This window comes from Ictidomys tridecemlineatus, chromosome 4 (genome assembly GCF_052094955.1).
Source record: "Ictidomys tridecemlineatus isolate mIctTri1 chromosome 4, mIctTri1.hap1, whole genome shotgun sequence".
NCBI classification, from domain to species: Eukaryota; Metazoa; Chordata; class Mammalia; order Rodentia; family Sciuridae; genus Ictidomys; species Ictidomys tridecemlineatus.
The window spans coordinates 19,132,268-19,160,013 of NC_135480.1; the positions used below are offsets into that span (position 1 = coordinate 19,132,268).

Genomic DNA, 27,746 nt, shown 5'->3' on the forward strand with positions numbered 1-27,746 from the left:
TTTTCCACTTGTGGTGGCCTATCAGCCCTCAGTTTCAGATTTTGGAGCATTTTCAGAGTTTTGGATTAGGAATGCTGGTTCTATTGTAAAATTGTGTTTGTTCTTTCATTTAACAAATATTCACTGAGAGCCTACTGTGTATAAGGCACTGGTTTAGGATCAGAGGATAAGGTTCTAAGTACCACTGCTACTCCCTGTCCGCTATTCCCTGTTCTTGTGGTACTTAAAATACAGGTTGGAAAGAGACTAGACAAATAAAGTCAGGCAGTGATATGTGCTCTGAATAAAAGTAAAGCAGATCAACGCAGTAGGCCAGGAAGTGTTCAGTTTGAAACTCCATAGTGGTAGCTCTCAGGTCCACATGCTAAGATTTAAGTCCCAGATCTCTGGACTACGACCTTACACAAGTTCTTCATCTGTAAAATCATTCAATTACTGTGAGGGTGAATATGATTAATACCTACCAAGGGTAAAGCTATTCCTGGCAAGTAAGTACTTTTTGTATCCCCAGGTTTTTGGGTTAGTTGGTTGGTTGGATGGTTGGTTAGTTAGTTGGTTGGTACTAGGGAGTGAATCCAGTGGTACTTTACCACTAGGCTACATCCCCAGTCTTTTTTATTTTTTTGATACCAGGGATTAAACCCAGGGGCACTTGACTACTGAGCCATATCCCCCTCCATTTTTTATATATTTTTTTTATTTAGAGATAGGGTCTTGCTAAGTTGTTTAGGGCCACACTGAGTTGCTGAGGCTGGCCTTGAACTCAAGATCCTCCTGTCTCGGCCTCCTTAGCGGCTGGGATTATAGACATGAGCCACCATGCCTGGCCTTTATTTTTTAATTTTGAGATAGTGTCTTGCTAAGTTGCTGAGGCTGGCCTCAAACTTGCGATTCTCCTTCCTCAGCCTCTTGAGTTGCTGGGATTACAGGCAAGTACCACTGTGCCCAGCTACCCCCAGCTTCTTATTGAAGGCATGTGAATATAAGGATATAGACACATTCATATCTTTGGGGGATATTTCATTACTTTCTCACACTGGCAAAACAAAAGGACAAAGTTGGATGTGGTGGGGAGTCAGTCCTATAGGCCCAGTACTCAAGAGCCTGAGGCAGGAACATTACTTGAGCTTTGGAGTTTGGGGCCAGCCTGGGTGCCATAATGAGACCCCATCTCTTAAAAAAAGCCCAAGTCAGGTGTGGTTGTGTATGACCATAATCTCAGGGACTTGGGAGACTGAGGCAGGAGAATCACAAGCTCAAGGCCAGTCTGAGCAACTTAGTGAGGCCCTAAGCAACTTAGCAAGACCCTGTCTCAAAATAAAAATAAAAATAAAAGAAGGCTGGGAATGTGGCTTAGTGGTAAAAACAGCCTTGGGTTCAATCACTGATGCAAAAAAAAAAGCCAATCTTTAATCCCTCTATTATTTATTAGTAGTGGTTGGTTGGTTCTATAAAGAACATGTTAAGACTCTCTCTTAACTTTATCTTTCTCTGTTCCAACCTAACACAATCAAAATTATCTATAACTTATGAGCCATTATTCCAGTGTTATTATCTAGAAAAACAAATAGATTTTATAACAAGCCTTTGTATAACAGTAGAATCTAAAGAAAAATCTTAATATTAACCAAATAATCCTGTCCATTTTATCAGCACCTTTTTTCTGAATGGTTCTAAGGATGGAACCCAGGGCCTCAAGCCTATTAGGCAAGGCTCTCCCACTGAGCTACCTCCCTAGTCCCCTTATCAGTGCCTTTAATTTAATCTTTACTTACCTAATGATGTTTCTGACTAATTTTGAACAATAATTCAATTTGGAGTACCACTGCCATATTAATTTTAATGAAAATTTCTTGAATTTCTCTTTAGGTTTTACGTCTTCTAGATGTTGTTGGTTTGCCTGAGCTGGTTATTCAGTTGGCTACATCAGCAATAACTGAAGCAGGTGATGACTGGAAAAGTCAGGTAAAAACTATTATTTGCTTTGTTTTTCTTGAAGGTTGTTCTGGACCTTGTATTTTAATTTTCTTTGCCCTTTTTTGATATTTGATCTAAATTTGATATTTAGGCTACTTTACGGACATGCATTTTCAAACATCATTTGGATTTGGGTCACAACAGCCAAGCATATGAGGCCTTAACCCAAATTCCTGACTCTAGCAGGTAATCTTACAGTCTTTTTAACACAAGGCAATTTACCAGCCCTGTTTAACCCACTATGGCATTTTACCCTTATAACCCTTTCTTTTCTTCCAGGCAGTTAGATTGTTTACGGCAACTAGTGGTAGTTCTCTGTGAACGCTCACAGCTACAGGATCTTGTAGAATTTCCTTATGTGAATCTGCATAATGAGGTAATTTTATGTATCCACTGATGTCTAGAAACAGCTCTGTTGGTTGTCACGATTGCTACTAACATCGATGCCTCATTGTTTTTCCTATATTAGGTTGTGGCAATAATTGAATCTCGTGCTAGAGCTGTGGACCTTATGACTCACAATTACTATGAACTTCTCTATGCCTTTCACATCTATCGCCACAATTACCGCAAAGGTGAGCAACTGAACAAAGACACTTGGTATTGGAAGCTGCCTTATAAGTTTAATAATATTTTATCAAAAATGTGTGTTGGGCTTATCTAAGTTTTAGTTGTGTTTAAGTACAAGCTTCACTTCATCCTTTTGAAGATTACCTGTTAGCTTTGAAGATGTATTTATATACTTACCCCATTCTAGAACATTCTCAGATTATTTCCAGTGAGATGGCATTCTATGTGCATTTTCTCTCCAGTTGTAAAGGAAGCTTGAGGGGCTTGGGTTATGGCTCAGCGGTAGAGCTCTCACCTTGCATGTTCAAGGCTCGGAGTTCGATCCTCGGCACCACATAAAAATTAAATAAATAAATAGAGTTATCGTGTACAGCTACAAAAAAAATATTTAAAAAAATAAAATATAGGAAGCTTAAGCTTTTCCACTAGAGATAGGTTTTTTTTGTTGTTGTTGTTTTTTTAACTAGTTTTGTGTGTGTAGGCTATTTTACCCGAGGCTTCCTCTCTTTATTTTAGTTGTTGGAGTAAAATTCTGCTACTTAGGTCATCTAAATATAATAGATAGGGCTGCGGTTGTGGCTCAGTGGTATACCACTCGCCTAGCACGTGTGAGGCCCTGGGTTCGATCCTCAGCACCACATAAAAATAAATAAATAAAATAAAGATATTGTGTCCAACTCCAACTAAAAAATAAATTCAAAAAAAATAAATAAATATAATACATAGCATTCTTAATTATAGATGGTTGAAATCTCACATCTCTTCAATTTTATGCAAAACCCTTAGAGAGTTGTAAATTTCACAGAGGTTATTGAATGATTTCTTAGTAAATTTTTTTATTAATGATATCCTACTGCATTCTGAGTGATCTCCTAGTGAACTTTGTTTTATTAATGATCCTACTGCATTCTTCTCTCTCTCCTCTATTTTATTTTAATTTTTTTGGTACTAGGAATTGTACCCCTGAGTTTTTAACCACTAAGACACATTTCCAGCCCTTTTTAATATTTTATCTAGAGATAGGGTCCCACTTAGTTGCAAGTGCCTCATTAAATTGCTGAGGCTGGCTTTGAACTCACAATCCTCCTACCTCAGCTTCCCAAGTCACTGGGATTACAGGTGTGCACCACCGTGCCTGGCTCTCTTTTTTTAATTAAATGATAGCCTAGTGAATTCTTATTTTTCACTTTCTTTTTTTGCTGGTAATTGAATCCACAGACTCATACATGCTAAACTTATACAAGCTGAGCTATACCTGCAACCCCTCAACTTTTTAGTTTTTAAGATCTTTCAAGTCTACAGAAAAAGTAAATATTAGTACAGTATCACCAACCCATGTATCCTTCACCCAAATTCAACAATTATTACTATTTTGCCACATCTTTTTTCCTATCTTCCTACCTTCCTTATTTCCTTTCTCTCATTTTCTCTACTTATTTACTTAATTATTTGTTTATTTTTTGCTTATCACTTTGAGAGTAAGTTATGGATATCATGTCTATTAACACATAATTAGTCCAGCTGTTTCTCCTAAAGACATTCATTTACATAATGTTGATTCCATCCTCAAATTAAGAAAATGTGGGCTGGGGATGTGGCTCAAGCGGTAGCGAGCTCGCCTGGCATGCGTGCGGCCTGGGTTCGATCCTCAGCACCACATACAAACGAAGATGTTGTGTCCGCCGAGAACTAAGAAATAATAAATAAATATTAAAAATTCTCTCTCTCTCTCTGTCCCCCCCTCTCTCTAGCTCTCTCTTTTAAAAAAAAAAAAAAAAAAAAAAAAGAAAATGTGGGCTGGGGATGTGGCTCAAGCGGTAGCGCGCTCGCCTAGCATGCGTGCGGCCCGGGTTTGATCCTCAGCAGCACCACATACCAACAAAGATGTTGTGTCCGCCGAGAACTAAGAAAAAATAAATAAATGTTAAAATTCTCTCTCTCTCTCTGTCCCCCTCTCTCTCACTCTCTCTTTAAAAAAAAAAAAAAAAAAAGAATTTGTGATTTAAAAAAAAAAGAAAGAAAGAAAATGTGACTAATTTAGTTTGGTTTTATTTATTTGTTTTTCTGGTGGTACTGGGACTCAAACAAGTACTTTATTCCTAAGCTACATCTCCTCTCCAGCCCTTTTTATTCTTTATTTTTGAGACAAAATCTTGGTAATTGCCCTGACCAGCCTCAAACTTGGATACCTCCTGCCTCAGCCTCCTGAGTAGTGGAATTATAAACATGTATTACTGCTCTTCTGTAGATTTTTTTTATCATGCAGGAAAAGAAATAATTAAAGAACTCTTGTTGGGCTGGGGATGTGGCTCAGCGGTAGCGCGCTCGCCTGGCATGCGTGCGGCCCGGGTTCTTTCCTCAGCACCACATACCAACAAAGATGTTGTGTCCACCGAGAACTAAAAAATAAATATTAAAAATTCTCTCTCTCTCCTCTCTCACTCTCTCTTTAAAAAAAAAAAAAAAAGATCTCTCGTTATCTGCTTACATTGTAATATCCATTGTATCACTGATTAGGACCAATTTAGCAAGATTAACTAATGTTCAGTTCTTCTGAAGAGAGACTGTACTTCTTTCTTTTACTTTTTTTTTTTGTGGTACCAGGGATTGAACTCAGGGGCACTCAACCACTGAGCCACATCCCCAGCCCCATTTTGTATTTTATTTAGAGACAGGGGCTCGCTGAGTTGCTTAGTGCCTTGCTAAATTGCTGAAGCTGGCTTTGAACTCATGATCCTTCTGTCTCAGCCTCCCCAGCTGCTGGGATCTCAGGCCTACATCACCGCACCTGATGAGAGAGAGACTGTACTTCTAACATAGTGTCTTATGTATTACAAGAGCTCAAAAAATATTTGCTGTAAAATTTTTTTTAAATAGTGCAGTTTTTAGGGCTGGGGATATAGCTCAGTTGGTAGATGCATTCGTATATGCCCATTTCCTTGTGTTGTATAGTTCCTGCATTTATTGCTATTGCCTTTGCATGCACAAGGCCCTGAGTTCAATTCCCAGCACCACAAAAAAAAAAAAGAAAAGAAAAAAAAAAACTTTTTGTTTTGGTTTTTATAGGGTATTTTTAATGAAAACAAAAAAGTATGATTTTTAAATGCCCTGGAGTCCCTTGCTATCCTAGAATAATGTATTTTTTAGTATCTCATTCAATGTAATGAATGGTGTTTTGTAGCTCAGTAAAGACATGGGATGTGAGCTAAGGTTGTGGCTGAGTGGTAGCACACTTGCCTAGCATGTAAGCACTGGGTTCAATCCTAAGCAACACATAAAAATAAATATATAAATAAATAAAGTTATTAAGAAATTCCACCAAAAAAAAAAAGACATGGTATATAGTTCAGTGCGTACCTAGTATATTCGAACCCTAAGTTCAATACTGTCCCCTGCCCCGAAAAAAAAGCTAGACTACATTTGGTATGGGGGTGTATCTAAAAGCCAAAAATTCATCACAAAGAAATGATAAATACTTGAGGTGACAGATAATGTTAATTTGCCTGATTTGCTCATTCCACAATGTATGCATGTATGGAAACATCATAATATACCCCATAAATATTGTCAATTAAAAATAAAACTTGGGCTGTAGCTCAATGGCAGAGCCCTTGCCTACCATGTGTGAGGCTCTGTCTGGGTTTGATCCTTAGCACTGCATAAAAATAAACATAAAATAAATGTATGCTGTCCATCTACAACTACAAAATTTTAAATAAATAAAACTTTTTAAAATGTGAAAACTTTAAAAGATCAACAATAACATTTCCCGTATTTTTCAAACTGTGTTGAAATACACATAGCATAAAATTGCCATCTTAACCTTTTGTTAAGTGTTCTCATGTGTATGCACCACCATGCCTTGCCCTCTGTATGTATCTCTAAGGAAACATTTTTTAAATTCTTATGTCTAATTTATTATTGCCTCATAGCTGGCACAGTGATGTTTGAATATGGAATGCGTCTTGGCAGAGAGGTTCGAACTCTCCGGGGACTTGAGAAGCAAGGCAACTGTTATCTGGCTGCTATCAATTGTTTACGGCTTATTCGTCCAGAATATGCATGGATTGTGCAGCCAGCATCTGGTGCAGTGGTATGAAAACTTTCCATTTTGGAATTTGGGGATCATTTAATCTTTAGTTTTGTCCTTGCAAAACTATTATCTTATTTTGCATCATTTCATTTAAAATTTCTGCAGAGGTACTTGTAAACTTAAACTCTTTGCAGCAATTCAACTATAATAGAATACTGTCCCTTTAATTCCCAAGTTCGGAATTTTTGTAGGAAGACTTATTGTAGAGTGGCTTTGGAATTAACCTTGACTGACTTCAGGCAAGTTCTTTAATCTTTTGTTATTTGGTTAACCTCTTGCATAAAATAGGGTTGATAGTGTCTACCTTGTAAAGGATTATTTGGGTATTAAAAGATAATTTGATCCAGGCAGTGGCACATACCTGTTATCCCAGTGCTTAGGAGGCTGAGACAGGAGAATTGCAAGTTCAAAACCAGCCTCAGCAAAAGCAAGGCCCAGTCTCTGAATAAAACACAAAATAGCCCTGAGGATTTGGCTCAGTGGTCAAGTTCCCCTGAATTCAATCTCCAATACCAAAAAAAAAAAAAAACAAAAAAAGATAATTTGAGTTCATTGCCTAAAACAGTGATTGTGTCTGGCCCACAAAAAGTGTTTAATAAACAATTGCTTTTATTTCAAACATGTTTATTAATTCACTTTGCAATTGTTTTAAAGAATACAAACCTTTGAATTTTTCCCACCATGCTCATGGGTCACATATGCCCAGTTCCTTGTGTTGTATAGTTCCTACATTTATTGGCTATTGCCTGGGATTTCCAATAGAAATTATAACTTTGGAACTAAGGAAAACCATGTGACTTATGTGGAGATCAAGTCCATATCTTTGGACTCAGTATTGCTTATAGTAAAGTGAGCCAGCTTGGCAGATGACTCCATTTGATAGCCACAGCATCTGTGTAAGAAGAGTTGTGCTGGGTGAAGTAAAAATAATTTCTATTGAAAAGATTTAAGCATGTAATCTCTAAATCACTGTTAATGATATCAAAATAAAAATACCAATTTTCACAGTTTAATCTTTGTTTTGTCTTATCAGTATGATCGCCCTGGAGCATCCCCTAAAAGGAATCATGATGGAGAGTGCACAGCTGCCCCAAGTGAGTCAAGGTCTCATGCTGATCTTTGCTGAACAGTAGTTATATTTTCAGTAGATCTATAGATGGTTATATATAACATAGACAGTTATAACTATATGTTATATACTATAAATAATATACAATAGTGACATTAAAGTATGGCAAAATTCCTTCTTTTTGTTTTCAGCATTTAATCTGCTGAAGGGTTTCTGGTATGGTAGCCCTTTGAAAATACTCTATGGTACTATGAGAAATGAAAATGCTTAAAAGACAGTGTTTTTGTTGCCTGTTGTATTTAAATCAGCTTAATACCATTTTTTTCCTTTGGTTCCTTTAATATTACCAGGGGGACATGAAGTCTTTCATTAAGAGCCTATGCTATAGATTTGAACACACCAGGTTTTAATTCTGCCTCTCTCACCTTGGCCATGTTCCTTTCTTGTTGATAGAGATGGTAGTGTTTCACAGTTGTAAGACTTAAATAAAGTTACATGTAAATAACTGGTAAGCACCTCCTCGACCACAGTTGGTGATTAGAGTGCTTTGACTTGACTCAATAATACAAGTGAAGCAAGGATGTTGCTAATTTTTTAAATTAGCTTTTACTGAGGCCCAACTGAATGTTCACTTAATGTTTAGTGGAAAATGACAACAGTACCTTAATCTAACAGACAAATCTTTTGTACTTTGGGAATTGAAAGTAATTTTCTTTTGATTTCTAGCCAATCGGCAAATTGAAATCTTAGAACTGGAAGATCTGGAGAAAGAGTGCTCCTTGGCTCGAATTCGTCTCACTCTGGCTCAGCATGATCCGTCAGCAGTTGCAGTTGCAGGTAAGAATTTAAAACCTCTAATTTGTCAGTATAGTAGCACACTGTAGGGCTAAGCAGTGTGCTGAGTGGGTACAGAGTGAAGGGTTGTTAACTCTGAGATATTCATCGACAAAGCAAAGCAGATACCCTTGGGTGAACTAACTAGCCATTTTCCATTTCCACAGGAAGTTCCTCAGCAGAGGAGATGGTTGCTCTCTTGGTTCAGGCTGGCCTCTTTGACACCGCCATATCACTCTGTCAGACTTTTAAGCTTCCCTTAACACCAGTCTTTGAGGGGCTTGCTTTCAAGTATGTAAAAACTTATATTTTAATAGACTTGATTTTCTAATGCAAAGATATTATCCTATTACTTAATGTGAGGCAGTGATCACAAACCAGTAACCTGCCTGTAAGCCAGTTAGTTAGATTGGTACTGTAAGCCATTTATCTTTAAAAGAAGTGAGTTTTTTGTTTTGTTTTTAATTATGCAATAAGTTTTTGCAGTGACTTTTTAAAAAAGTTTTTTTGGTTACAGTTGGGCACAATACCTTTTTTTAATTAATCTTGGAGGGGCTGCTCAGCAGTAGAGCACTTGCCTAGCAAGTGCAAGGCGCTGGGTTCGATCCTCAGCACCACATAAAAATAAATAAATAAAATAAAGGTATTGTGTTCGACTACAACTAAAATATATAATATATGTATATATATATATATATATTTTTTTTTTTTAATGTAATCTTGGGGCATGGGGTTAGAAATGATGGTGAAATTGACGGACATCATTATCCAAAGTACATGTATAAAGACATGAATTGGTGTGAATATACTTTGTATAAACCAGCGATATGAAAAGTTTGTGTTCTGTATGTGTAATATGAATTGTAATGTATTCCATTGTCATATATAAGTTTAAAAAAAAAGTAATATTGATTTATAGCTTCTCATGAGAAGTCAGAAGAGTAGACCAGCCTGAGTTAGGTAATGGTGTCCACTGTAGATAAGGCATATTTTTATTCTTTTCGGTCTTTTAAGACATCTGTTGACCCCCTCTTCGGCGTATTATAAAGCACCATATCTCACCATAATTGTTGCCATACCATTAAGGCACATTTATGAGTGTACTATGCATCCTAATTTTGTATCAAAGACAGTTTAGTAATAAATGAATTGTAAGCATATTGGTGCGACTTTAAAAAAAGAAATAGCTTTGCATAATGATTGCACCCCATTTTCTGCAAAATAAATTGGCATAAAATGTGATGATTGTGCAGTAAAATACAGTATTTCTGGGCTGAGGTGTAGCTCAGTGGTAGGATTGCTTGCCTACCTCATAGAAGGACCTGAGTTCTATCCATAGTACCCCAAAAATAAAAATTTTTAAAAAGTTCTTATTTAATTGACCTTATACCTATTAGTAAAGTGGTTTGTGAATTAGAAATATTTTTAAACATTCAGAATTTGTCATCATTAATTTTCTCCTAGAAGTAAAGTATCTCTGACACCTAATTGGTGGCCCCTTATCCAGTTATATGGCTTTGAGAAGGAAGAACTAATACTCCAGTAGCAAATTTATCAATATACTAGAGCTAAAGTTGTCTTCGTATCTCTAGTTTTAGTAGCAAGGTGAAGTGGTTGCACTTCAGCAGTTAGTTTACTGGTGAGGAACCGTTTCCGTTGCAGATGCATCAAGTTACAGTTTGGAGGAGAGGCAGCACAAGCAGAAGCCTGGGCCTGGCTGGCAGCCAATCAGCTGTCCTCCGTCATCACTACTAAAGAATCAAGGTACATCCCAAGTGTTCTAGTTCTGGCTGGGTTTACTCTTAGTCAGCAAGTTGGCACATACCTATAGTCTCAAGCACTAGGAAGGTCATTTGAGCTCACAAGTTAGGGACCAGTCTGGGCAAAATAGCAAGGCCCCCTCTTAAAAAAGGAAAGTATTCTTTAAGGTTATATATTTACTTGGCTTTAGAACATCATGTTCATTTTTTTTCCCCGTTCCTTCCATTGGGCTAACACTGCATTGCTGTCATCACAGTGTCCCCTTATAATTTGTTTCTAGCTAATCTTTAGCAACCCTGCCAACCCCCATTGTCTATTATACCTTCTTTAGATCTTCTCTCTCCATGTACTTTTCCAGTGCACCCAGTGATGTACCTGAATGTACATCAGTTTCTTCTTCACAATCCTCAAATAATCTTAACACTCAGTAAACTCTTTTCTGAAATTCATTTACACATGTATTATGCATCTTGGCATTTTAGAATGGTAGAGAATATGGACATTGTTTTAATTTCTGATGCTTTAACAGAATACCTGAGACTGGGTATATGTAACAGCAGAATTTTATTTGGCTCACAGTTCTGGAGCCTAGGAAGTTCAACGTCAAGGTGCTCAGGGCCTTCTTTCTTCATCATTCCATGGCAGAAGGTAGAAGGACAAGAGAGGGCTAAGTGTGCCTTTCCAGCAAATTCTACACTCCCAATAACTAACCCACTCCCACAATAAGGACATTAATCCTTTCCATATGTGAGGACAGAGCCTCTTATTAGGCCCCACCTCCCAATACTATCCCATTGGGTATTGAGTTCCCAACACATGAACTTTGAGAGACTGTTCAATCCATAGCAGCAGTTCTCTGATATTACTTTTCAACCCCTAAATTCGCACATCAGAATTGCTTATTAAAACAGATTATGAGATAGCACCCTATTCTAAGTCAGAACTTCTACATGATTCTAATGTTTGTTCAAGTTTGGGAACCATTAAATAGAAATCTGAGCCAGTTTGCTTCCCTCTGCTGAAATCCTTAAACAAATTAAATTAATTGTAGAGTAATATTAATATGTGGTTAGTGGAGCCAGGCACAGTGGCGCACACCTGTAATCCTGCAGCTCAGGACACTGAGGCAGTAGGATCATGAGTTCAAAGCCAGCCTCAGCAACATCAAGGCACTAAGCAACTCAGTGAGACCCTTTCTCTAAATAAAATACAAAAATTGGGTTGGGGATGTGGTTCAATGGTTGAGTGCCCCTGAGTTCAAACCCCAGTATTGCACCCCCCCTCCCTCCCCCTCCTGCAAAAGTGATTAGTAGGAGAAAAACATAAGAACCAAAATCTAAGTCATCTAGGTTCCAGTACTATTCCAAGTCATAGTGAACCTAAGTGTATTAGTTACCCTTCTAAAGGTCTTTCTTTGTAAATACATACTATAAATAGTACTGTAAATCACTGTTAAAAATATGGAACTCTTGCCAGGCTCAGTGGTACACACATGTAATCCCATGTGACTGGGGAGGCTGAGGCAGGATGATCACAAGTTCAAGGCCAGCCTGGGAAATATAGACTCTGTCTTAAAATAGAAAATAAAGCCTAGCATGCTTGTGATCTTAGCAGCTTGGGAGGCTGAGGCAAGAGGATTAGAAGTACCAGGCCAGTTTTAGCAATTTAGCCCAACCCTGTCTTAAAAAGTTAAAAAAATTAAAAAGGGCTGGGGAAGTAAAAAAAATAAAAGGGCTGGGGTTACAGCAGGGGTAGAGTGCCCCTGGGTTTACTCTTTGGTTTTAAAAATAATATTAATAATAATAATCTGAAACTCTTCACCAACCAGGGACAGACTTCAAATTTTTTTTTAAATCTAAAAGTCGGGCTGGGGCTGTAGCTCGTGGTAGAGCACCTCCCTTGCTTATGTAAGGCACTGGGTTCAATCCTCAGCACCACATAAAATAAATAAATATACTGTGTGTTTATCTACAACTGAAAATATTTTTTTAAAAAAAATCTGAAATTCATTTGTCCTTTTTGATGTTTTCAAGTGCTACAGATGAAGCGTGGCGACTATTGTCTACTTATCTAGACAGGTACAAAGTGCAGAATAACTTATATCACCACTGTGTAATCAATAAGCTCTTGTCCCATGGAGTGCCTCTGCCCAATTGGCTTATAAACAGTTACAAGGTATGTAACATCTTAACTTGTTGAGATTAAGAATCTGCTCTTTACCATTCTAAATAACTTCATGAGATAATTTTTTTAAAAAAAAGGTTTGATAATTTATGGAAACATACTGAATTAAATACCGTGGGCAGTTTCTCAGTCATAGCTAAAATCACTAACAACAATGCCATACCATGGTATTTAAAGTTCCACTGGTTACTAATTAGATAAATGCCTGCCTATATGCTAAATGGATAATGAGCATATGTTCCGAATAATGAGTATATGCAGGACATAGTTTCTACGGTTAACTTAAAACATTCATGTCAGTATGTGGAGTAGTTTCAAATGCAACAGTTTGTTTAAATTGGTATTGTCAAAATTGAGTTTGTGGATGATCTATGAGTCTGGTTATCATTACCATAAAGAAATAACCTTTGGCCAGATGCAGTGGCTTGGGAAGCTGAGATAGGAAGATCGCAAGTTCAAAGCAACAGTGAGGTGCTAAGCAACTCAGTGAGACCCTTTCTCTAAATAAAATACAAAATAGGGCTGGGGATATGGCTCAGTGGTCAAGTACCCCTAAGTTCAATCCCTTGTACCCAAAAATAAATAAATTTAATTTAATTTTTAAAAAATAAAAGAGAGGCTGGGATCGTGGCTCAGTGGTGGAAAGCTTACCTAGCATGGGTAAGGCACTGGGTTTGATTCTCAGCACCACATACAAATAATAAAGGTCCATCAACAACTAAAAAATACTTTAAAAATAAACAAATGCATAAATGAGAAAGAAATAACTTTGGGCTGGGGATAGAGCTCAGTTGGTAGAGTGTTTGCCCCACAATCACAAGGCCCTGAGTTCAGTCCCCAGCACCACAAAAAAAGGAAAGAAAGAAATCACCTTGCCAGACACAGTGGCACACACCTGTGGTCCCAGCAGCTCAGGAAGCTGAGGCAGGAGGATTGCACTTTCAAAGCCAGCCTCAGCAATTAGCAAGGCCCTAAGCAATTTAGTGAGACCCTGTCTCAAAGTGAAAAGGACTAGGGATGTAGCTCAGTGATAAAGTGCTCCCTGGCTTAATTCCCTAGTACTAAAAAAACAAATCACCTTAGGGCTGGGGATGTACCTTGGTGGTAGAGTTGTCACCTAGCAGCACCATCCCCAGTACTTCAAAAGAGAAACAAAAGAAAAACCTGAGGCAGGCTAACTTTATAAAGAAAGAAGTTTAGGGGGCTAGAGATGAGGCTTAAGTGGTAGCGCGCTCGCCTGGCATGCGTTAGGCACTGGGTTCGATCCTCAGCACCACATAAAAATAAAATAAAGATTGTGTCCACCTAAAACTAAAAAATAAATATTAAAAAGAAAGAAAGAAAGAAATGTATCTGGCTAACAGTTTGGGATGCTGAAAATCCAAGAATATGTAGTGCCATCCATTTGGCTACCATGAGTGCCCTCTTGGCAGTGTCACATCATGCAGATATGCCATGGTGTGAAAGGGCTGGGCTCACTTTTAATAATTCACTCTCAAGAACTGCTGTAATCCCTCTAGATAGTACCCTTATTGATCTAAGGACCACCCCCGAGGCCCTATCTCAACATTTCCCAAAGTCACCACATTAGGGACCAAGCCTCCAACATATGAGCTCTTGAGGGACAACCATAGCAGATTATCTGCATCAGAATTATTAGAATGGTGGACTTCTTTAAAATATAGATTCAGCTACCTCAAATAGAATAAGGAAAGAGAACCTAAAGTTAAAAATTAAAAAAAAAAAAAAAGAAGAAGAAGAAGAAGAATTTAGGAGCTCGGGTTGTGGCTCAGTGGTAGAGTGCTTGCCTCACATGAGTGAGGCACTGGGTTCAATTCTGAGCACCACATATAAATAAATAAATAAATAAATAAATAAAATAAAGGTCCATCAACAAAAAAAATTTTGAAAAAAATAATTTATAGTCTAAGGAAAGCTGATTTTAAGTTAAAAAATAGAGAAAATAAGATGATAAAAGAAAGAATGTAATCAAATCAGAACTTAGAAAACATTTAACATAATTAATAGCATTCTTCCAAACTGAGACTATATTCATTCTTCTCTCAGAGGAGACAGTACCAATTAGGTATAAATTTAAACTGGTGATTCTTTGAACGACTTTTGCATTTGTCATTTATATATGGTTTTTTTTTTTTCTTTTTTTTTTTCTTGTAGTACTTAAGATTGAACTCAGAGGAGTGCTTTACCACAGATCTACATCCCTTTTTTTTTTTTGCATTTTGAGATGGTGTCCTACTGAGTTGCTGAAGTTAGCCTCAAATTTGCAGTATTCCTGTCTGGTGTGTCTCAGTGGTAAAAGCACCCTGACTTCAATCCCTAGTACCAAAAAAAAAAAAAAAAAGTAAGTGCCAGGGAATCAGACACTCAGCATCCTTTGCTCTGTGCTTGGATAAAATGGAAGGAGGTATACATTCTAAATCACTGAATTTTTAGCTGGGCTGGTGGTACATAACCTGTAATCCCAGCAACTCGAAAGGCTGAGGTAAGAGGATCACAAATCTGAGGCTAGTAGGAGCAATTTAGCAAAATGAAAAATAAAAAGGGTTGGGGTAGCTCAGTAGTAGAGTACCCTTGAATTCAGTCCTCAGTACTAGCCAGCAGGGAAATATCACTGGCTTTTTACAGAAAGTTGATGCTGCTGAGTTGCTTCGTCTATACTTGAACTATGACCTTTTGGAAGAAGCTGTGGATTTGGTCTCTGAGTATGTGGATGCTGTATTGGGAAAAGGACATCAGTACTTTGGAATTGAGGTAGGTACATATAAATATTTCTTTTCAATTCTGTATTAACATATCAAGTAAGATAAGGATCTGAAAGTAAATTAAATGTATATTAGTCTGACCTTTACTGTTTGCAGTTAAGTAAATATTGGCCCTGTAGGTATATCTAATTTCCTGTTTATAAAATGGGGATACATTTCTTTTTTCTCCATTAAAAGAATGTGGCTTTTGCACTAAGAGTATAGTTCAGTGATAGAGCACTTGCCTAGCATGCATAAAGCCCTGGTTCAGTCTCCAGCACCATAGAAGTAAGGGGGCAAGGAAAGAATGTGGCTTTAGTTAGTATTTGGTGTTTTCTGTAGAGGGATTATGCCATCTCTACAGGGTTTTCTTTCTTTTTTTTTTTTTTTAATTGTTGGTCGTTCAAAACATTACATAGTTCTTAATATATCATATTTCACAGTTTGATTCAAGTGGGTTATGAACTCCCAATTTTATCCCGTATACAGATTGCTGTATCACATCAGTTACCCTTCCATTGATTTACATATTGCCATTCTAGTGTCTGATGTATTCTGCTGTCTATCCTATTCTCTACTATCCCCCCTCCCCTCCCCTCCCCTCCCCTCCCCTTTTCTCTCTCTACCCCCTCTACTGTAAATCATTTCTTCCACTTGTATTATCTTGTCTTACCTACAGGGTTTTCTTTTACCTGGTACTTGGGATTAAACCCAGGATGCTTAACCACTGAGCCACATCCCCAGCCCATTTTATTTTTTATTTTGAGACAGAGTCTGACTAAGTTGCTTAGGTCCTTGCTAAGTTGCTAAGGCTGATCCTGCCTGGATTTACAGACATGCCTCAACATATCCAGCTCTACAAGGTTTTCTTATTTAATCCTTACAACAGCCTTATCAATAAGAGACTGTTTTATTCCTTATTTCTTAGAACGTCTGATGAGCCAGGCACAGTAGTGCATACTTGTAATCCCAGCAACTCTGGAAACTGAGGCAGGAGATCCCAAGTTCAAGGCCAGCCTAGGCAATTTAGCAAGATCCTGTCTCAAAATTTTAAAAAATTAAATGGTGTGGGGAATCCGGGTATGGTGACACACAACTGTACTCTCAGTGGCTCAAGAGACTGAGGCCAGAGGATCACAAGTTCAAAGCTAGCCTCAGCAATTTAGCAAAGCCCTAAGCAACTCAGTGAGACCCTGTCTATAAATAAAATATTTAAAAAAGGGAGCTGGGGCCAGGCGTGGTGGAACATGCCTGTAATCCCAGTGCCTCAGGAGGCTGAGGCAAGAGGATCAAGAGTTCAAAGCCAGCCTCAGCAAAAATGAGGCACAAAGCAACTCAGTGAGTCCCTATCTCTAAATAAAGTACAAAATAGGACTGGAGATGTGGCTAAGTGGTCGGGTACCCTTGAGTTCAATCCCCAGAAACCTCTGCCCACCAAAGGGTGGGTGGGGCTTGGGGATATGTCTAAATGGTTAAGCACTGCTGGGTTCAATCTCTGGTACCAAAAAATAGGGGGTGGGGATATAACTCAGTGGAAGAACACCCCAGGTTCCATCTCTAGCATCAGTAAATCAGAAAACAGGCCCAGAGGTTACACATTCCAAATCTGAAACAGATTATGAATAGATGAGCCAGGTCTAAACAGGTCTGGCTTATTATAGAGATGAGTTCTTAAATTATCAAGGAAGTATTCAGAACTTTGAAAGTTGAGCTTTCCTGTCCTTTTCCAGTTTTGTTTTTGCTTTTAGTATTTTGTTTTCAGATAATTTGAATTTAAAATTTTAAATTAAATTTCAGACTGAAATAGAGAATAGTTTCAATTTGTCCATCTCAAAAAGAGTTGTTAAAGTGTATTTATCCTTAATAGACCTTAGGGCTCTTTTAAGATTGAGTTGAAATAAATTTTTAAATATATTTGATTTAACTGAGAAGGACAGTTTCCCCAGTTGAAAAGAAATATAGGAGGATCTTAACTGGTAAAAAGAATTAAGTATTTAATTCTTTTAGAGTCTTGTGGACTTATTATTCAGAAGAAGCAGTGCACTTTCAGATTTTTTTCAAATATCATTTTCCTTTCAGTTTCCACTGTCTGCAACAGCCCCAATGGTGTGGCTCCCATACTCCTCTATTGATCAGCTTCTCCAGGCTCTGGGAGAGAACAGTGCCAACAGTCACAACATCGCAGTATGTAAACTCTTTAATGAATTGTCTTCTTTGAACTCCTGCAGTAGCAAGCTATGCTTAACAAGTTGATCTTCAATTCCTAAGGACTAGAGGGAGAGCAAAAGCCAAATATTTATCCCTGTTAACATGCTGTTCCAGTTCCATTATAAATAAGGTCAATGATTTAAGCAACTTTTCAAAAAAAATAAATAAATAAACTAATGAAAAACCATGCATTAATTACACAGAGACAAACTGCATTCAGTCCATTTTTAAAGAAATTTACAGGGTTGGGGTTGTGGCCCAGTGATAGAGCACTCACCTAGCACATGTGAGGCACTGGGTTTGATCCTCAATACCACATATCTAACATCAGTCTTTTTTAATCCTGGAATTACTCTGTAACGATTTCCTTCTTTTCCTTTACAGCTATCCCAGAAAATACTTGACAAATTAGAGGACTACCAGCAAAAAGTTGATAAGGCAACACGTGATTTATTATACCGCCGGAACTTGTGATGAGGATTGTTACTAGCCTTTGAAACCACTTGGTGCCTCTTAGGGCTTAAGACTACTCTACCAGGAACCCTGTACTCAAGGCTGATTTTCCAAACTGTAAATGATGTGTACAACACTCAAGTCTGCATCCTGCACAAAATAGGAGGGCAGAAGAGTCAGAGGACCTGTGCTTGCTGGTGGTGCTAACACAATTTCTGCTTTTCAACCTTGGTCTCTCAAACAGCTACTTTTGTATATGATTCACAGCTTTTTTAGAGTTTATATATTTTTTTAAACTATTGAAGACATTCTTTATCTTCAAATTAAGACCTACTCTCACGTTCCAAAATAGCTGATGGTTGGTTTGTTATAGCTGACCACCAAAAGCAGTCACTGCAAATATTTTAATTCTTCCCTATCACTTTTTGTATTTCAATGGAATTATTTTGGTCCAGAACTGACATGTATTTTCTGTATTGCAAATGGAGGCTAATGACTTTATGTACTCTTTTCATTATTTATTGTGGAGTTTTTGTATGATCTTCAATAAAGTATTAAATAATTTGCCTAGTTAAGCGTAAAATTACGACCAGATGTTTAAAGAAGGTATCATACTTTGAGTCAGGTGTGGTGGTGCATGCCTATAAATCCAGCACCTGGGGAGGCTCAGGGGCAGGAGGATTGCAATTTGGGAGTCCAGCAAAGACCCTACATCAAAATAAGAAATAAAAAGGACTAGAATGGGGCTTGGGATGTAGTTCAGTGGCAGAGCGTTTGCCTAGCACTCGCAAGGCCTGAGTTCGGTCCTCAGCCCTGGATAAAAAGCAGGGACGGGACTAGAATGTAGATCAGTGGTGGAGTACTCCTGAGTTAAAGCACTAGATTGCAATAAAGAAAAAAAATGTGGGGGGGCTGGGGTTGTGGCTCAAGTGGTAGAGCACTCGCCTAGCACGTGTAAGGCATTTGGTTCAATCCTCAGCACCACATAAAAATAATATAAAAAAGTAAAGATATTGTGTACATCTTTAAAAAATAAAATAAAGATATTGATTGTGTCCACCTAAAACTAAAAAAATAAATATTAAAAAAAAAATGGAAAGCGTAGCTGGGGATGTAGCTCAGTGGTAGAATATCCCTTGTTCTGTCCCCAGTACTGCAAAAAAAGAAAATATTATATTTTGAATCAGGTTCTGAAGCTAAAGTTGGGTAGACTTTTAGCTAAGAAAACAAATGGAAGTCCACCATGTAGATTTTTCAAGTAAATTCTAATAATGTATAGGGCCAGAATGTACTGGATTGAGAAGCTTTCATGCCTATAAAATTTTAAGACAGGGTCTAAATTGCCCAGGCTGGCCTTGAACTTGTGATCCTCCTGCGTCAGTCTCCTGAATTGCACCACCACACCCAGCTATATACTTAAATTGTGTGAATTTTTGCATGGTGTTGTTGGTAGATTGAGATGTGTTTCTTTCTTTCATTTTAATTCTATCATGATTAATATGAGGCATTTGGTGCAATTAGGGATTGAGAGAGCCCTTGAACTCCCAGCTCTCTAAACTTTGGGTTTTTAACCATAGTAAGACACTTTGACCTAGATGTACATATTTAACCCATGGCCTGAAAAACATTGGACCCTATCATAGCATCTCTGTGGAGAGCTTCAAGTAGTGAGAGACTGGCTACTCCAGAAATTCTATCCAGTGGATTGCTGATCAAAGAAGGTATGGCTTCATGAGACCTCGACCAACTTTTCCTGTCCCTGTATTTTTTTGATTCAAGGCCTAAAACCCATGCTGGAGCCAGTCTAGATTTTCTATTTTTCTTCTATCTTTTTCATTTTGATTCCTACCAGAACACAATGTGTATGCAACCTCCATTCCAATTTGACCCTTTGGAGTTTGTGTTTTTGTTTGCTAGACCTTGTGACTTTTTTTTTCCTGGTGCCAGGAAGAGTGAATCAAGGGACACTTAACCACTGAGCCACATCCCCAGCCCTTTTTTATAAAGTATTAGAGACAGTGTTTCACTGAGTTACTTAGGACCTCGATAAGTAGCTGAGGCTGGCTTTGAACTTGTGATTTTCCTGCCTCAGAGCTGGGTGCAGTGGAACACTGCACTCAGTGGTTCTGGAGGCTGAGGCCCGAGGATCCCAAGTTTGAGGCCAACCTCAGCAATTTAGGAAGGTCCTAAGCAACTTAGTGAGACCCTGTCTTAAAACTAAAAAAAAAATAATAAAAATAACAAAGTGCCCTCAGAACTGAGCATGGTGACACAAACCTGTAATCCCAGTGACTCCAGAGGCTGAGGCAGGGGAATTTCAAGTTCAAGGCCAGCCTCAACATTTTAGCAGTTTAGCATGACACTGTCTCAATAAAGGGATATAGTGGGCTGGGGTTGTAGCTCAGTGGTAGAGCACTTGCTTAGCAGATGTGAGGCAATGGGTTCGATTCATGGCACCACATATAAATAAATATACTTTTTAACTAAATACAAGGCTCATTGACTCTTTTTTAGGTGTAGTTGGACACAATACCTTTATTTTTTTATAATTTGTTTATTTTTACGTGATGCTGAGGAACGAACTCGACATCTCGCATGCACCCTACCATTGAGCCACAACCCCAGCCCCCTTCATCAATAATTTTAAAAATATTTGGAAAAAAATGAGGATATAGCTGAGTAGTAAAGTGTCCCTGGGTTCAATTTCCCAGTACTTAAAAAAATACTTATATTATTTTCCTCACTGGGTATAAAAGTGCTCATCTGTAATCCCAGTGACTCAGGAGGCTGAGGCGGGAGGATTGCATGTTTGAGGCTAACCTCAAGAATTTAGCAAGACACTGTCTCTAAAAGGGCTGGGATGTGACTTAGTGGTTAAGTGCCCCTGGGTTCAATCCCTGCTCCTCCTCCAAAAAAGGCCAGTGACTTGGTGAAGCCCTGAGCAACTTAGTGAAACCCTGTCCCCAAAAAAATAAATAAACAGGCCTGGGAATGTAACTGTTAAATTGTTCCTAGGTTCAATCCCCAGTACCAAAAACAATAAATAAAATGTTTTTTTAAAAAGGGGGGAATCTGCCAGGTGTTGTGGTTCACGCCTGTAATCCAGCGGCTCAGGAGGCTGAGATAGGAGGATAGTGATTTCAAAGCCAGCCTCAGCAACAGCAAATCACTAAGCAGCTCAGTGAGACCCTGTCTCTAAATAAAATAGGAAATAAGGCTGAGGATGTGGCTCAATGGTTGAGTGCCCCTGTGTTCAATCTCTGGTACCAACCACCACCAAATAAAAAAAGGGAACCTCTTTATTCCAGCTAAAATGTTTGCTTCTGGGTTTGGTTATTATCTCATTCTCTAGATTTCTCCCTAAAGTCAGATAAAGAAAGGGTGCTGGGGTTGTGGCTCAGTGGTAGAGCATTTTCCTAGCATGTTTGAGACACTGGGTTCGATTCTCAGCACCGCATATAAATAAATAAAATAAAGGTCCATTGACAACTAAAAAATATTAAAAAGAACTTCGTTTGGGATTGGTAACTGTAACATTAGGATGGGTAACTCCATTTGGGTTGGGTCTTCCTGTGGGCCTACACTCAGTCCAATGATTTCCTGTAAGTTTTTTGTTGTTGTTTTGTTTTTTTGGTACTGGGGATTGAACTCCGGCACTTGGCCACAGAGAGACATCCCCAGCCCTTTTTTGTATTTTACTTAGTTGCTTAGAGCATCACCATTGCTGAGGCTGGCTTTAAACTTGGGATCTTTCTGCCTCAGCCTCCTGAGCCTCTGGGATTTCAGGTGTGTGCCATTGTGCCCGGCTCTCCTATAAATATTTTTTAACAGAACAAAATCTTAAAACCTGGCTACAATCACCAGCTCTGCAAGAAAAAAAAAAAAACTGACTACTGCTTGATTCTGCTATTAGCCACCTCCCTTCTTAAGTATCTACCAACCTTTGGCAGATAACCACATTCCTGTCACTAATGAGAAAGTAAATGGAACTTATAGTCTATTGGTAACACATTCTAGAAAACATAGTTAAGCTGATTTACCTCACTCTGGAACACTTTTACTACTAGTATACAGTTTATATTATAGGAAGTCATAATGTCCTTTGATCTTCCCCCCCATTTATGATACTAGAGATTAAATCCAGAGGCACTCAACTATTAAGGGATATCCCTAGCCCTTTTCATTTTCTTTTTAAATTTTAATCAGGATCTCCCTAAATTACTAAATTGCTGAAGCTAGCAATTGAACTTGTGATCCTCCTGCCTTAGCCTCCTGAGTCTGTGGGATTGTAGGCATGCACCACCACGCCCAGCTATTGTCCTTTAATCATCACAGTTCTCTCCAATTATATGCATAGTACCTAAAAACATAGTCATGTATTATGGCTTTTTGCTCAAATTACGGAGAGACCTTAATATAGGTAACTCATTAATCCTTTTTTGTGTGTACAAATAGCTCCAGCTAAAGGTCAATTTATTGTTCAAATTACCTATGGAATAAAAATAGGTATTTCTTTCAGTAAATCAGGCTTCATGGTTTAAATGAATTTCCATAAAACACATGAGGTCACGTAATGTGGTATAATAAATCTGGTCTTTGTCACTGGTTCCTGGCACAGAACTTCAAAAACCTTTGGAATTTCCTGAATGATGGGAATTTATTAAGCTAATAAAGTGACTCCTGGTGAGCCCCTGACTAACTTGAAAATTGGGCTGGTCCCCTGAAGACGAACTGCAAGATTAAAAGGTGGAACTTTGGGTTAGGCCAGCCTCTGGGAGGACAGGAGAGCTGGGGATTGAGTCCAGTCTTGTAGCCAATTAATTCAATCACGCTTATGCAATAAAGTCCCGTTAAAAACTCTGAACACCACACTGTAGTATAAGCTTTCAACTTGGTGAACACATTGATGGGCTGGGAGGGTGACACACCCCGACTCCTCAGGGAGGCGACATGGGAGCCACACTCCTACAGCTTGCCCTATTTATCATCCTTTCCATAGAAATTATTTTTACTTCACCCAGCACAGCTCTTCTTCCACAGGTGCTGTGGCTGTCAAAGAAATGGAGTCATCTGCCAAGCTGGCTCACCTTACTGCAAGCATTACTGAGCCCAAGGACATGGATGTGATCTCTATATAAGTCACATGGCTTTCCTTAGTTCCAAAGTTATAGTCCCTAATGAAAATCCTTGGCAACAGCCAATAAATGCAGGAACTATATAACACAAGGAGCTGGGCATATGTGATGCATCAGTGTGGTGGAAAAACCTCAAAAGTTTGTGTCCTTTAAAAACAACTGCAGACTAAATTAACAAACATGTTTGAAATAAAAGCAATTATTTAGGGGCTGGGGTTATGGCTCAGTGGTAGAGCACTTGCCTTGCATATGTGAGGCACTAGGTTCAATTCTCAGCACTGCATATAAATAAATGAATAAAATAAAGGTCTGTCAACAACTTAAAATTTTTTTAATCAATTATTTATTAAGCACTTTTTGTGAGCCAGACACTGTCTCTGTTTCAAGAAATGTTCTCAAAATTATTCCCTTTAATACTCAAATAATCCTTTACAAGGTCGATTCTATCAACCCTATTTATTTGGTTAACCAAATAGCAAAAAGATGAAAGGATTTGTCTGAAGTCAGACTTCTTAGCACTTTTCTGAGTTCTGCAAGTGGTTCTAGTGAGTTATGGAAACTAAGGAGGTCTTGGAAGCTCCAAAATTTATACCAGTCAGAATCCTTATTTCACTGAATTCAAAATTCACAGAATTTTTATTTCACTTTTTTTTTTTTTAATTTCAAAAAGTGTGGGGTGGCCTAACAACAAGTCCTTAAACCTATGGAGTCCTTCTCTCACTCCAGGTAGTTAAAGTCAGAATTGAATTGTACTGAAGTGCACCTATTTGTGGTGAAACCAAATAAATGATAAGATTTAGATACAACAACCACAAAGTTTCATTCCACAGTTGAGACTTACGTGCATATTTCACCATCGGGGGGATCTCTTGCTGAAGTTTCAAAAGCCAGAGTTTTCATTTGGGTTTAGGAAGTTCAGCTATGGATATCAAAATATGAGTGTGACTAAGTATGTTTGAAAATACATGTTTAGGTGCAGTTGTGGCTCAGTGGTAGAGCACCTACCTTGCACATGTGAGGCACTAGTTTCAATCCTCAGCACCACATAAAAACAAATAAAACAAAATAAAGGCATAGTGTTCATCAACAACTAAAACAAAACAAAACAAACAAAAAAAAACATAAAAAAAGAAATACATTTAGGGGCTGAGGTGATGGCTCAGTGGTAGAACGCTTGCCTAGCATGTGGGAGGCACTGGGTTCGATCCTCAGCACTGCATATAAATAAATAAAAATAAAGGTCCATTGACAACTTACAAATACTTTAAAAATACATTTAAATAAAAAGAAAATACATGTTTATTCAAATGATCTTCCCAGCTTTCACTTGTCAAATGTCAGCCAGGATAACTTGATTTTACTGAAACATCATAACAACCAAAAAAACAAAGGCGCGGAGGGAGAACCTTAGTAATTCCAGAGCCCCATGTGTGTGTGAGATGCGGGGGCTCTGACCCAGGAAACAGATTCAGGGTTCAGCAAGTAAAGCAGATGCAAGACGCAGGCTGGTAGACATGTTTTATTTGTGGCCATAGCCATTAGCCAGCCGTTCCATTTTAGCTCCTCTCCTTCCCTCCCCTTGGCGCTTTTTATATGCAGGCCAAACAAAGAAGGCACACTGCCAAGAGGGTATATATAAAGGGCAGGGGCACACATGCTCACGAGTTAATATTTATGACCTTGAGACTATACACTGAATCACAGTGCTTCGGGCCTTGACTAACCATAACAGTTCCCAGGTCTGGCCACACACTAAAAACATAGCCTGCCAAAAGTCTCCGTGAGGGAGCCTAACTACAGCCATTCGGGGGCTTGCCCCAACAGTGTGTGTGTTGTTCTGGGGACTGAACCCAGGTACACTCTACCTCTAAGCAACAAGGTCTCACCAAGTTGTCCATGCTCATCTTGAACTTGCCTTCCTCCCTCCTCAGCTTCCCAAGTAACTGGGATTACAGGTGCACCACCACACCCAGCTAAAGGCTAAAGAACTTTAAAAAAAAAAAATAGTGGACCTGCATCCCCCACAATCCCAGCCCATCTTATTCAAATTCTTTTATTGCTTTAATGTTCTCCGGATGTATCTATTAATTAGTCAGGGTTTAGAGCCCCTGTGATACACATACCTGTCATGTCCAAAAATGTCTGTTTTCTCCAAGGAAAACAGATTTTCACGAATCTATACATTTTAGTTTAGTACAATCTCAATTTGGTTCTAGGTATCCAATAGTATCTGGATATTCATGTAAACATAAAGCTCAATTAAGTAGTAATAGTTCCCACTGTTTATTTTCTTTCAGGCACAATGCAAAGAGCTAAAGCTATGACCTAATTTAAACCCTACAATAACTCTATGGATAATGTTGTTTTTTGTTTTTTGTTACCTGGGATTGAACCCAAGGGTACTCAACCACTGAGCCACATCCCCAGCCCTTTTTAGTTTTTATTTTGAGACGGGTCCTCGATAAGGTCCTGAGGCTGGTTTCAATCATGTGATCCTCCTTGCCTCAGTCTCCCAAGTGGCTGAGATTACAGGCTATAAGCCACCACACTCAGCGTGGATACTATTACCAACACACTTTAAAGTGGCAGAAACAATTTTAGGGATGTTAAGAGATTTGTCCAAGACAGTATCTGGAAGGTCCTGGAGCCAAATTTGAATCCAGATGTTTGGCTTCAGAATTCCTACAAAGTTACATGATTTTACTTCCTTTCTCTTCAAGAAATAAATTTTAAAATTGCTGACTAACAGCTTCAAAATAGCAAATTCTGTCTTGCTGCTAATTGTTTTTAGAAATCTTTCAAGTCTCTAATCTCAGGACACCCTAATAACCCAGATAATCCCTCCCATAGGTGAGAAACGGAAAGCAGTCTTGAAACTTGATTTCAAGTTTGCATATATTTGTTTAAAAACACTTGCTGGTGGGTTGGGGTTGTGGCTCAGTGGTAGAGTGCTTGCCTAGCATGCACGAGACACTGGGTTCGATCCTCAGCACCACATAAATGTAGAATAAGGATATTGTGTTCACTTAAAACTTAAAAAAAAAAAAACAAACCCAAAAACATTTGCTGGTGCCTCTTATGTTCCAAAATGTATATTTCATACACAAGGAAAAAAACTAGAAAAGTCAGATGCAAAAGTTGGATTTTGCATTCAACAACCAATTTGGGTTAACAGTATCTACCCTATAAGGTTGTGAGACCCTGGTGTGACAACGGACACCTATGATCCCAGTGACTTAGGAGGTTGAGGCAGAAGGATTAGGTTTGAGTCTAGCCTCAGCAATTCAGTAAGGCCCTAAGACTCTGCCTCAAAATAAAAAAATATATATATATTTTGGGGATGTAGCTTAGCAACAAAGTGCCTCTGGGTTCAATCCCCAGTGCCAAAAAAAAAAAAAAAAGTTGTAAAATGCTAAAGTGCTTAGTGACTGACAGAGTTTATGTAGTAAATGCTCAATAAATGACAGATGATTTTAGTATGAGAAGAAGCTGAGCTGCTGGGGATATAAAAAGCAAATACTACTGGTGTTTCTTAAGCTCAATTTAGAGGGCGAGACCAGTATCAACAGCAGGGTATCAATGCTAGGAAGGGGAAGCCTGATACTGAAGCCCAGAGATGTAAGTTCAGAAGGTTTTATCTGCACTGGATCTTGAGGAATGAAGACAATGTTCTTATGTGATGCACTAATTTAAAAAAAGTTGAGAGCTGAGAATGGGAGAAGAGTGGAGAGGCTGAGCGGCACAGCCAACTCCTCTCCTCTCTCTCAAGGCCCACCCACCACCTGCTTGCCACCCAGAACACCTTCCACCATGGCCACCCCCCCAGTTCCCACTTGAACAAAGGCATCAAGTAGGGGTATATATCCCTGCCTCAAGTAAGAAAGCCCAAGCTATATATATCTGGATTGATGGCCCTGGAGAAGGACTTCACTGTAAGACCCACACCCTGGACTCTGAGCCCAAGAGTGTAGAGAGTTGCCTGAGTGGAATTTTGATGGCTATAGTACTTTTCGGTCTAAAGGCTCCTATAATGACATGTATCTTGTACCTGCTACCATGTTTCAGGACCCTTTCCCCAAGGATCCCAACACACTGGTGTTCTGTGAAGTTTTCAAGTATAACCGAAAGCCTGCAGAGACCAATTTAAGGCACACCCATAAACTGATAATGGATATGGTGAGCAACTAGCATCCTTGGTTTGGAATGGAGCAGGAATACACTCTCAAGGGCACAGATGGCCACCCTTTCCGTTGGTCTTCCAATGGCTTTTCTGGTCCCCAAAGTCCTTATTACTGTGGTGTGGCACCAGACAACGCCTACTGCAGGGATACCATGGAGGCTTATTACCAGGCCTGCTTGTATGCTGGAGTCAAGATTACGGGGACAAATGCTGAGGTCATGCCTGCCCCGTGGGAATTCCAAATAGGACCTTGTGAAGGAATCCACAGGCCTATATAAACATGTTCCTGATAGGAGGTGTTGGGTTATTTTCTGGTGAAACTAGCATGTCACTAAAGCGGGCTTTTTTTTTTTTTTTTTTTTTTTTTTTGGTATCGGGGATTGAACTCAGGGCCACTCAACCACTGAGCCACATTCCCAGCCTTATTTTGTATTTTATTTAGAGACAGGGTCTCACTGAGTTGCTTAATGCCTTGCCATTGCTGAGGCTGGCTTTGAACTGGTGATCCTCCTGCCTCAGT

The 27,746-nt window shown here is 38.7% G+C and overlaps 1 protein-coding gene and 1 pseudogene across 4 annotated transcripts in view; both read left to right on the forward strand.

Moving 5' to 3' along the window:
* Nup160 (nucleoporin 160) overlaps positions 1–18,481 on the forward strand; it is a 55,679-nt gene extending 37,198 nt beyond the window's left edge. For all 4 annotated transcript variants that reach the window (XM_078046010.1, XM_078046012.1, XM_078046011.1 and 1 more), the window contains exons 24-36: positions 1,870–1,965; positions 2,069–2,163; positions 2,257–2,353; positions 2,447–2,552; positions 6,480–6,640; positions 7,674–7,734; positions 8,436–8,546; positions 8,711–8,834; positions 10,206–10,307; positions 12,338–12,479; positions 15,135–15,260; positions 17,330–17,434; positions 17,843–18,481. In XM_078046010.1, the coding sequence (XP_077902136.1) occupies positions 1,870–1,965; positions 2,069–2,163; positions 2,257–2,353; positions 2,447–2,552; positions 6,480–6,640; positions 7,674–7,734; positions 8,436–8,546; positions 8,711–8,834; positions 10,206–10,307; positions 12,338–12,479; positions 15,135–15,260; positions 17,330–17,434; positions 17,843–17,932 (1,416 nt within the window). In that variant the 3' untranslated portion in view covers positions 17,933–18,481. The remainder of the gene's footprint in view (positions 1–1,869; positions 1,966–2,068; positions 2,164–2,256; positions 2,354–2,446; positions 2,553–6,479; positions 6,641–7,673; positions 7,735–8,435; positions 8,547–8,710; positions 8,835–10,205; positions 10,308–12,337; positions 12,480–15,134; positions 15,261–17,329; positions 17,435–17,842) is intronic.
* An 8,144-nt stretch (positions 18,482–26,625) lies between these two features.
* LOC101959254 (glutamine synthetase pseudogene) lies at positions 26,626–27,504 on the forward strand (annotated as a pseudogene).
* The last annotated feature ends 242 nt before the right edge of the window (positions 27,505–27,746 follow it).